The 12,152-nt window shown below is 36.8% G+C and overlaps 1 protein-coding gene across 1 annotated transcript; it reads left to right on the plus strand.

The window, feature by feature from the left end:
* The first annotated feature begins 3,017 nt into the window (after positions 1-3,017).
* LOC107760650 (protein C2-DOMAIN ABA-RELATED 7-like) lies at positions 3,018-4,915 on the plus strand. The gene is made up of 3 exons (XM_075244798.1): positions 3,018-3,166; positions 3,639-3,730; positions 4,416-4,915. The coding sequence occupies exons 1-3, from the start codon at positions 3,055-3,057 to the stop codon at positions 4,713-4,715; spliced, it is 504 nt and encodes a 167-aa protein (XP_075100899.1). The 5' UTR covers positions 3,018-3,054; the 3' UTR covers positions 4,716-4,915.
* The last annotated feature ends 7,237 nt before the right edge of the window (positions 4,916-12,152 follow it).

Consider the following 12,152-nt stretch of genomic DNA (forward strand, 5'->3'; position numbering starts at 1 on the left):
TATATAAAGGAGAAGTTTCTTATTCAATGGAGATACTGTAACACGCATATCAAGGCAATACAAACTTGTTTCTCTGCTTTCTAGCTAGTTATTGAAAAGTTCTTATTTTAATCACAGTTCTTCATGCGCATTTGGTCCCGAATCGAGGGTCTGATCAATGACAAAACTGTTATTAACCTTAAATCCGAGCCCGGATTCTACGTGACAACTGGTTTGGTTATCCACACTACCTTTAATTCATTTATATTCTTGAGCATTTGTGTTGAATCAATCCACATATCTTTAATAATGCGTATAAATTCAATTGTTATCCGTTTTTAAGGATAATCAATGTCATTAACCAACCAAACTTACATTTCAATAAAACAATTTAGGTAAGGAACTGCTGTTTTCCCTAATTATATGCTAATATTATTACTCATAATATTTCTATTATTAACCTACTTAACCTCTAGCGGACGCCTTCCTAGTCTGTAATTACTTCGAATGGATCTAGACATACGATGAGTGCCTTATTTAGAGTTCTTATATATAGGTACATGTTGACATGATTCCATTAAGGAGTGAACAACTATTTCCCAACTCCACAAGCTCTTTGCTTTTTTGAATGGGTTGATCCTGTAGCACTGTGGAATAGAAATTTGTCTCAAATCAGTAGACTTTTTGTTATCCATAAGTTGATCATGAAGTTTCTTACAGAAATTTGTATCACAGAAACAAAAAGTCCACCACTTGGTAAAGATTCTACCACTATGTTTACAATTAACTACAATTATCAAGGATATCAAGAAGTGAAGCAAATAATATTGGGGGAAAAAAATACTCCCATAAATGTGACACTGAACAAATACAATTTAGCTAAAGATAAGCTTTCCTTGGGGATCAAGGTAAAACACAAGTCAAAAATGCCTGTAGTCTGACGTTGCACATGAAATTCTACAAGTAAACAACAGAAGAACCCTTTGGCAAGAGTAAAATCTTTCTTGTTTAATTAGTTGGCAATTGGAAGTTTGGAAACTGGAAGCGCCAATTAATGCGAGCGGTATCTCATCATTGAAACAAGAAACTCCTTATATCCTGCTGCCAAATTCCTTACTTTGACAGAAAAGTAATATCACTAGGCATCTTTCCCCTTCTGTAAGCATATAATGGTTGCAGCTAATCTTCACTGACTCCACAAGATCTTCTAATTCTTTCACAAGGATCGCTTAATCATCGAAACAGAAAACTTGTTATATCATAATCCCAATCAGTGGAGACGAACTGTCAAAGAGATGTGATATTACTAGGCATCATTTGGCACTGTCAGCTTATAATGGAACGAGCAGTTCTTTCCCATTTTCACAAGCTCTTTTGCTTCTTCGATCATGGAGTGAGCAACCAACATATCAACAACCCGTTGTATTATACTAGTATAAACAGTATGTTTCAAAACAATACACTCCTTGCACAACTTATAAGCAAACTCAGGATCACCCTTATCACAGGCCAGAGGAATAAGTAACACGAATGTCACAAGATCAGGAAGACAACCATTTTCCTCCAACTTTGCATACCAGCTTTTAGCCAATTCCAAATCGCCATCCTTTGTCCGAGCGGAAATCATCGCGTTATGACTATGAGTATCAGGGTTTACTCCCCTTTTCTTCATCTCCTCAAACAATTCCTCTGCCTCTACAACCTGACTGTTCTCTACCAACGAGCGTAATCGCGAGTTATAACTCCTAACATTCGGAATAACATTCTTCTTTTCCATCAAAGTCCACATTTTTTCAGCTTCAGAAAACTTATTATTCTTGTAAAACGCATCCAAAAGTGTATTGAAAGTAATAACATCAGGGTCAATTCCATTTTTTTCCATCTCTTCAATTAGCAGAACTGCGGAATGCGGTGAACCCATCTCACTGAAGGCCTTGATCACCGTATTATACGAAACAACATCGGGCTCAATAGCTAATTTTCCAGGAAATTCCCTGAAAATCTCACTAATTTTATCATATTTCTTCGAATTAACACAAGCTCCCAGTAGAGCATTAAATGACATGACCGTACGCTCACAGTCTAAGTCGGGCATTTCATCGAACAGTTTCTGGGCATGCTCGAACATACCAGCTTTACCATACAAGGAAATGAATCGTACAACAAAACGCTCACTTTTTATTTCTGGGTAAACTTTTTGGTGTTCGAAGATATCTTGAATACCTGAGAACTGTTCAGACTGGATGAGCCGGCGTAGGAAAGATGCATATTTTTGATAACTGCGGCGGAATTTAGGATTCTTTGAGTCTTGCTTGAATTTACGAATCAGCGACTGAAATGTCTGCTCTTTAGAGGATTCGGGTTTACTAATGGCTTTGACCGGTTGAGGAACTTTGGATTTGACATCGGCGATGGCAGTAAGGACCTGGGGTTTGGCGGTCTTTGTGAATACATCATGGAGACGGCGGTAGAGAGAAGAAGCCATTTTTTGCGAGATTATAATATTAAACGCAATTTCGGCTACATGTTATATACTCTACCGCTTTATCTAACCAACTAGGTCATGACTCATGAGTCTTTTTTATTTTTATTTTTAAATTATTATACTCATTTTAATTGAAAAATAAACTAGACGATAACTTAAACCTAAGTTTTGTTTTTTGTTTAATTTTTGTTTATTATGCATAGGGAATAGAAAAAGGTGAAAGAGAGACGATTAACTCGATTATATACATAAAACTTCCACCTTGTTTAGCCTAGTTATTTAACACTTTTTTGAGGATGGGGAGACTTGGGACATTCTTTCGTTGTCATTTTTCAAGGTTTTATTGATGTACAACGTTATGAAAATAACCTCAGAAAACTTTAAAAAGGTGTTGATATTTTTTAGACACATTTTAACAAGAAAAATATAGCAAATATATTAGGAGGCTCACCTTAATTATCTAAGTCCTAAGGAGCTCATTTGCACACTCTTCTTCCTGTTTTTAAGCACACTATTTATTTTTGAATTTCTATACATATTTGACCTCAACGCAAGACAAAGAAGAAAGGAAAAAAGATAAAGAGAGAAAGATGAATACACTGGGTGTTTTGAAAATCAGAGTGCGCAGAGGGATTAATCTTGCAGTGAGAGATGCTTTTGGTAGTGATCCTTATGTTGTAATCACCATGGGCGGCCAGGCATGTTCTTTCTCTCTCTAAATATTATAGTTTCTTTTTTCTTTTCTTTTTGTTTCAATCAATATTTTTGCATGGTTTTCATAATAATGTGGAATTATGATGGCTATTTTTGAATTATTTTTCATATCCACAAACAAAGACCGAATCTTGGTTAGATTTTGCTACACATATATCCCAAATTAAGAGGAGGGAAGATATGCTTGTGTTGCCTTCATGATCCCCTTTGTTAGAGTTAATACTTCTTTAGTGACTCAAACCCATGACTCTGAGGTTATAGGTGAGGGTGCCGATCATCTAAGCAACCATTTTTGTCGCCTTCACGAGGTTTAATTTGAAACTTCATCTATTTTACATTCCGTGTTGTCACATGAATGTGAGGAGACCATATTTTCCAATTTATGCAACCTTTTCTACATGGGAGTATGACCTATATATCCTTGCTTCTGATTTTGTTCCCAATTATATTCTATAGAAAGTGAAGACTCGAGTTATCAAAGAGAACTGCAATCCTGTATGGAATGAGGAGTTGAGCCTTGCACTCTACGATCCCAGCCTTCCTATTACTTTAGTAAGTATTCTCCTCTTTATTTTTTCATCTTAGCAAGTATTCTCCTCAATAGCTGAATTTATATAAAAAAGGTTAACGACGCTTATATATAGAATATAGGTTTGACGTTGAACATCCAATACTGTTGAATTTGTGGGACAAGCTTATCTTAGGAACTTAAACTGTTAGGAATGAGATACATTTAATTGAGCTTTCAGATAAAATTGTCACATAATTCAAATACTCTATCTATTTCAATTTAGATAACATATTTCGATTATGTCAGTTTGACTAAATTTTGAAACTAAATTGGATTAGTTCAATTCAGTATTTTAAAATTAAAATTTAGATATATTCAAAAACTATAAGAAAAGTATTATAAATTGCAATTTTCTTATGTCAATATGATAAAAAAATATTTTAAAATATTGATCAAACTTTATACAGTTTAACAATCGATTAGCGAAATGTGTCATCTAAATTGAAACAAAGGGAATAATATTTTAGGACAAATACATGTGTTAGAGTTTTAAGTCACACCCCCATGTATTAAAAAATTCACATGTTTAATCTATAATTTTAAAAAAAGGACTAAGATTTGCATGTGAGGGCAGTGTTGTAATTAGTTTAAACTTTTGGATGAGATAGTTATACGTCGGTTCAAATGGATAGCTTACATGGGTTGCCTAATTGTTCTTTTTTGTAGACAGTGTATGACAAAGATACATTCACTGCAGATGACAAAATGGGAGATGCAAAGATAGACATAAAACCCTATATTGATGCAATAAACATGGGATTAGAAGGACTCCCAGATGGTGTCAAGGTGGATAGGGTTCAGCCAAACAGGGACAATTGCCTTTCTGATGAAAGTTGCATAATATGGGAGAATGGAAAAATGACACAAAACATGATTCTTAGATTGCAACATGTAGAATGTGGTGAAATTGAGATTCAAGTTGAATTGATTGATGCTCAAGGTCGTAGAGGTGGTCTTTACATCTAAGAAAAAAAAAAAAATTGTTCAGTTTTGATATACGTAACCTATCAATTTTGACATAAATTTACATAACTATATTCGTTACTGTTGTAACTTGTAAGTACTGTCTCAAGATCTATTTAGATCTTATTAATTTTTTTTGTTTATTGTATTGATATTGTATATACGTCCAAATGATAGATGAGATATTTTATATGTCAATGCCATACAAGAGGGGTGATTTGTGTGGTGTCCAATTTTCGCGTGTACTGGATTATCGAAGGACCTGGTTCTTCTAAGTGTTCCTTGACCTACTGTTGCTGAAATAGTAAATGCGGAAAGTAAAGAACATAAGTATTTTTACGTGAAAAATACCCATCTCAAAATGTAAAAAAAACCACGACCTACTACTTAGTAGAATTTTCCCCAACACTTCACTAAATCACTGAGCCAAAACAGCATTTACAAAGACTCTTTGTAAACCTAAGGATTACCTCTAATCTTGTTGTGGCAACCAGCCTCTGATTGTTGCGACAACTTCAAGTTAACTCTAACTTGAATACTTAGAGTACCTATTAAAATTGCTTCTAAATAAAGCTGAAAGGTGCAATTTGAAAACCACCTACTACAATTGAACTAGAATAAAAGACAAACACTTGGAACTGATTCTTCTATCTGGTTCACGTAGCTTTAGGTTCGCACACTTGAATCACACAAGAATTGCTTGCAAATGCCTTGCTATTTTGCTCTCAACTCACGTTTAACTTTTGCTATTTTGCTCTCAACACACTAATATTTAGAAAAAAGGGAATGAAATATAGAGTAAAGAAAGAAAAAATATCAACTTGCTTAGATATCATGAAATCGCCACCGTAGTTACAAAATAACGAAATAGAGAAGGAGGACTAGAGATGAAACAGCTTCAACGACTGTATTTGAGCATCACAGATGAATCGCCCTCCTCGGTAATGACTTTGGAGCTCTAAATATCTCTAACACTCCACCCGTGGAAGGACAAAGGAACGGGGAAGGGGGCTGTGAAAGAAGCGGAGAGGATTATTCTCTGACTTGGAGGAAAATTTCTAAAGGAATAAAAGGGGGTATAGGAGCAAGGGTTTTGTTGTTTCTTCGCCAAAACTAGGGGAGAACATTGAAACAAAATGGAAGGACAGAAGGGTTTCTTAGAGTATAAATTTTTTATTTTATCTTTTAGGTGAAAAACTAAATAATTAATGGCTCGCTTTTAGGAGCGACATAGTCGCTACAAATTACATTTAGGGGCAAGACATTACATATCGCCACAATTACTTTTTTCAGTCATATTTTATTTGCAAAATTTAATACATATTTGTGATGGCATAATCATAGTCGCCACTAAAATATTACTTCTAATGGCAAGTTCAGGGTCGCAGCTAGAACTATCCTCTTTATTGGAGACCTTTCCAAGTAGCTATAAAAAGTCTTACTTCTGTAAAGACTAAATGAGTCGCCACAAAAGGTGGTCACAGAAAATCATATTTCTTGTAGTGGTACCTGTGACAAGAGTGGGTTGCTCTAGTGGTAAGCACCCTCCACTTTCAACCAAGAGGTTGTGAGTTCGAGTCACCCCAAGAGCAAGGTGGTGAGCTCTTGGAGGGTGGGGAGCCGAGGGTCTATCGGAAACAGCCTCTCTACCCTAGGGTAGGGGTAAGGTCTGCGTACACACTACCCTCCCCAGACCCCACTAGTGGGATTATATTGGGTTGTTGTTGTTGTTGTTGTAGTGGTACCTGTAGAATGAGAACATCCTGAAATATATAGAGTTAGTAGAATAAAAAACAACTAGAGTTCTAATGCTACTCTTCCTTGGTGGAAGAGTTCTAGTTATTCTCAACTTCTAACTCCTCCCTTATCTTGAATAGTGTTCTCTTTGAGTAATGTGTACTTCTCCTTATCAATTATGCAATATTTTCGATCAGGAGATAACAGATATAACAAGTTAAGCTTATCTCTTTCTCGTGCATTCCTCATGCTCGAATATGTCTGTGTTTGTGTACACATGGGATGGACCTGGTTTATGCCTGAGCTTCCTTTGCCAATCTTCAAAACAAAACTTCACTTGGGCCAACAAATTCCCCCTTTTTGATGATGACAAACCCTATGTTTTTCATAATCTTAGGCCCTGTTTCAACTCAGCTTAACATCAACACAATGTTAGAATATTTTACCTTTTTAAAGTCACTTATCATCAAGGACCGGGTTCATTAGGTTATAAACATTACTGTCCAAAGAAATCATAACCTTTTTCCCCTTTTTGGCATCATCGAAAAGTTGCATAATAATGTTAGATAACTAAATTTTAAATAGAAATTACTCATGGCCACTGGAGCTATTTCACATGCAATCATGGATTAATCATCATATATCAATCTAAGGATATTAGCCATCTAAGAAATATAAACAAATAGTTAGAGTAAAAGACAGTGAATTTTATTGATTGATAAGATCCTACCACAAAGCATAAGAAGAATAAAAATATTGGAACATGAGTAAAAGAAACAAAAAAAATCCCGAAGTGGGTCACTGGTTGATCTACACTGGGCTAGGAGGCTTAAGGCTGGGAAAGACCAGGTTCTTGGTTTTTGGCTTGGAGTAGTTACAGCATATCCTAAAGAATGCCATCATTCTTCTCCTTTTCTTTTGCCAGATCAACTCTGAGAGCATCTCTCTCAGTCTCCACTTCTGCCAACCTCTTCTTCAGCCTATCAATCTCAGCATCCTTAGCCCCACTCTCTTGTACCAAGGCTCGCACTTTGCTATTCATTGGTACCTTTTTGGATGAACCAGGTTCTTTAGGAGTGGTTTTGACTTCATAGTCACAAGCAGTCAGAGTATTTTCCTCAAAATGATCCTTGATTGTACCAACCTCTCATTTCTTGATGGGTACCTTGAAGTGTGCAAGTACAACCGTGAGTATAAAGCCATAGGGTATGACATGAGTCTTTGTGCCATTTAGAATCCTATCAAGAAGCTGGATTATAAACCCATGCCAATTGATTTGCCTCTCATTGTCCAAATATTCCATAAGGACCAGGTCCATGAATGTGGAAATGTGCCTCCTTTCCTGCCTAGGCAGCACACATTTGTTTACAAATTCGAACAACACTTTGTGGGGTGGCTTCATCTCACTTTTGTAAATAGCCTTGGGCTCAAGTTCCTCTTCATTGTCACCAAATTTCCTAGTAATGACAAGGGCAGTAGGGAGATTCTCTAGACTTGGCCATTTTAGTTTCTTATAATCATTGTACCCTTCAGCAAGTACACCCCAAGATCTCTCCCAGCTCTTTCTCGTCAAAAGTTACTTTCACCCCCTTTACCACACTAGTGACCCTACTATCTTTTATCTCACAATTGGCCATAAACTCCACAATTTCATTTGTGGCCAGCCTACCATCCATCTGAAGGACCATATCATTCCAGCCTTGCAACTGTAACTTCTCCAAAAAGCATCACCATTCCTTCCTCCTCCAAGTCCCTGGGGAGTCTGCCTTTCAAGATAGTTCTCTTTCCAAATTTGACCATCTTGTCTTTCTCAGCATGAGAATCATCTTTTTCTTCCTCTCCACTCTATTCTTCTTCCTCCACAATTTTCACTTTTCTTGATTTCACAGCAGACCTAGTTCTTTTAGCCAAAGTGGATGGTTCAACGGACTTTAACTTTGAAATAAACTTCTTTATGAAAGTCTTGGCTTTCTTAGCTTTAAGAGTCAGAACCTCCACTTTTTCTGTCTCATCTTCATCTCGAAGGACGAGGTCTATCTCATCATTTTCAATAGCCTCAACAGGCTTACCCATCATTTTATTTCCCTTAGCAGCAGGTTTTCTTTTACTTTCTTCTAAGGCTTTCTCCAGGTCAACCTCACTCTGCTTCTTCTGACATCTTGTGGCTCTTCCTCTTGTGGGAGGAATTTCAACAGGGATAGAAGAGGCAACCTTCTTTTTCTTGTTTGCCCTAGCAGTGCCAGGGGTGTTAACTCCTGAACTTCCTTTCTTCTTTGGATTGTAACTTACAGTCACCCTTTTCAGTAGGTCTGTGAGAGTTTCCTGTTTGGATGGAACAAGTTCATCTACATTTTTCCTAAGTTGAACCAGCCCCTCAATAGCTTCTTCACATCCATTTTCCCCTGTTTTTCTCACACTCTCCTCTATTCTAGGAGATTCCTCACCCCAAACAACTATTGCACCTGATTCTTTAGTTAGACTAACAAGAATGGGTGAAGAACCAACCATTCCTTTTCCATTTCCCCTCACAGTACTCCGAGCACCCTCACTCTTTTTTTCTTTTTCTTTTTTATTTTTACCACCAACCCTTCCAGACTCAGTAGTTTCAACACCTGCCATGGATCCTACCAGCACAAACCTATTCTCCAGATTCGTAGTAACCTCATAAATAGTTTTAGGAGTAACTTTAGGGCCAGATGATACATGTTCAGTCTCAAAAGAAACCGATTCTTCTCCCTCGGTAGCAGACTTAAATGAGTCTTCAGATTTCTGAGGTTCCTGGACCTGGCTATCCTTCAATTGTTTATCTAATTTCTTAGAAAATGTGCTCCCAGCCACAGTCTTGCGAGCAAGCATCTTAGTTTTTCTTTATAAGACAGAGGTGTGGTTGAAGATGTGATAGATGGTGTGGATGTGGTTTCCTTGGGTGGGGATGAAGGATTTTCAGAAGGGTTTTCCATTTCTGAGTTTGGGAGCTTTAGAAACGAGTTTGTGTGAGAGTAGAAGACGAGAGAAGTTTGAGAGAATTTGGACGACTTGAAAATTTAGAAGTGAAGAAACAAATTAATCCCAATCAATATAAAGTGGAGGAGTTCACTTGATTAACGACAGCTTTTGCAGAAGTCTAATCAAATTGCAAGTCTGTTTGAGAAGACATTCAAGACTATCCCTAGAATCTAGGCACTTAATATGGTTAGGACTTCTTTTGAACGGAACTGGTTCATTTTGTAACGGATAAGTCCAAAAAGATTTGTTATTAGATGGGACTCTTCTTTTAATCATGATCCAAATATAATTATTCCAAATTATGCAGAGTGTAGAATACATACCAAGTAATCTTGATAAACCAGGTTCTTCAGTGAGAAATCTCTTGTGTAAGTCTGAATTTTCCAAGAAAATATAGATAATATCATTAGAGATTAATAAGTCATTTTAGCACATGGCACATGAGTATACTATTGAAAGTATTAGACTGAGCAAAATCTAATCTAACTATATATAAAATTTACAGATTTTCTAACCAAAAAAAAAATCAATTGTGAAATTTTAAACTGGTCCTTTTAGGTGATCTTAATCATCCCTAATTCTAACGTGTTCCTTTCAAAGTGATCTCTACTAAGAAATTTTGTGAAGATGTCAGTTATTTACTTGTCAGTAGTACACAGTGATCAAACCCTTTTCATAGTTGTCCCTCAAAAAGTGATGCCTAACATCTATGTGCTTAGTATTCTTGTGATGAATCAGGATCTTGGTCATACTAATTGCACTAGTGTTGTCACAAAAGATGGGGATACAACCAACATCAATTCCAAAGTCCATTAATTACTGTTTGATCCACAACAATTGAGTATAACATGAAGTAGCAACAACATACTCAGCTTCAGCAGTAGATAAGGCCACAAAATTTTGCTTTTTGGTGGCCCAAGACACAAGACATGGGCCAAGAAATTGTGCCATACATGAGGTGCTCTTTCTATCCACAAGAAAGCCTGCATAATCAACATCAGCATATCCCTAGATTGAAATTACTACCTTTTGGATACCATAGACAAAGGTCAGTGGTGCCTTTTAGGTATCTCAAGATCCTCTTGACAGCAGTCAAGTGAGACTCCTTTGGATTCGCCTGAAATCTTGCACAAAGGCCTACACTGAAAACAATGCCAGGTCTGCAAGGAGTGAGATACAACAATGAGCCAATCATTCCCCTATACAACTTCTGATCGACAGATGAACCAGGTTCATCTATATCCAACTTTGTAGCTGTTGCAATAGGAGTGTCAATTTCTTTGGAATCTTCCATTTTAAACCTTTTAAGCAACTCCTTTACATACTTCTGCTGATGGATCATAGATCCATTTGAATTTTGTTTAATTTGTAAGCCTAAAAAGAAATTAAGCTCACCCATCATGCTCATTTTAAATTCACTCCTCATTAGTTTAGCAAATTCTTTACTTAACTTATCAGTGGTTGCTCCAAAGATTATATCATCAACATATATCTGAACTACCAAAAGATCTTTACCTTTTTCTTTCAAGGATAAAGTATTATCAATTTTACTTCTCTTGTAGCCATGCTCAAGTAAAAGTTTTGATAATCCTTCATACGATGCTCTTGGAGCCTGCTTGAACCCATAAAGTGCCTTGTCAAGCTTGTACATATGATCAGGGCATTCCTTGCTTTCAAAACCCGGAGGTTGTTTGACAAATACTTCTTCCTTTAGATAACCACTGAGGAACGCACTCTTGACATCCATCTGATGAAGAGTGAATTCCATGTAAGCAGCAAAGGCTATGAGGAGTCTAATTGCTTCCAATCTTGCAACTGGAGCAAAAGTCTCATCATAGTCTATGCCCTCCTCTTGACTATATCCTTGAACCATCAATCTTGCCTTGTTCCTTGTAACTGTTCCATCTTTATCAAGTTTGTTTCTGAAGACCCATTTTGTGCCAATTACTGATTTGTCCTTAGGTCTTGGTACCAGATGCCAAACTTGACTTCTCTCAAATTGGTTGAGTTCATCTTGCATTGCATTCACCCAGGCTGCATCCTGCAAAGCCTCAACAACATTTTTAGGTTCAATAAGAGATAAAAAAGCATCAAAAGCACAAAGATTCTTCAAAAAAGACCTGGTTTTGATTTCAGAGGTTGGATCAGTAATTATGTTCTCAATGGGATGAGAACTTTGGTACTTATAAGTTTTCACAACTAGCTGGTTTCCCTTAGATGTTCCTTCAGTGTTTTGTTGTTGAGGAACAAGTTCATGGACAGGTTCCCTCAAGGTTTGAGGATCAGTTCTTTTTTGTTCAGTTCCCCCTATCAAGTTGCCCTGGGTAGAATGACTTATTCCATCACCTGTTTCTTCCTTTGGTGCAACTTCAATCTAGGCTGTGGTTTCATTTGAGTTTCTAACAACCCAATTGCTTCATCTTCATGTTCCCGTCTCTTAGAAAAAATGCTAGTTTCATCAAAAACTACATGTACACTTTTTTCTACATACATAGTTCTTTTGTTATAAATATTCTAGGCTTTACTATGTGAAGAATATCCCAAGAACACTCCCTCGTCACTTCTGGGATCAAACTTACCTAGAGAGTCTTTACCATTATTGTGCACAAAGCACTTGCATCCAAATGCCCTAAGATGGTATATGTTTGGCCTTTTCCCTTTAAGTAACTCATAGGGAGTCTTCTCTACAAGAGGTCC

Source organism: Nicotiana tabacum, chromosome 22, assembly GCF_000715075.1.
Source record: "Nicotiana tabacum cultivar K326 chromosome 22, ASM71507v2, whole genome shotgun sequence".
Lineage (NCBI taxonomy): Eukaryota > Viridiplantae > Streptophyta > Magnoliopsida > Solanales > Solanaceae > Nicotiana > Nicotiana tabacum.

Bases quoted from the DNA above. Each gene is read 5' to 3' on its own strand.
- LOC107760650 (XM_075244798.1), top strand. From the start codon at position 3,055: ATGAATACACTGGGTGTTTTGAAAATCAGAGTGCGCAGAGGGATTAAT. The intron at 3,167-3,638 runs GTTCTTTCTCTC...TTCTATAGAAAG, and splicing joins CACCATGGGCGGCCAGGCAT to TGAAGACTCGAGTTATCAAA. The intron at 3,731-4,415 runs GTAAGTATTCTC...TCTTTTTTGTAG, and splicing joins CCAGCCTTCCTATTACTTTA to ACAGTGTATGACAAAGATAC.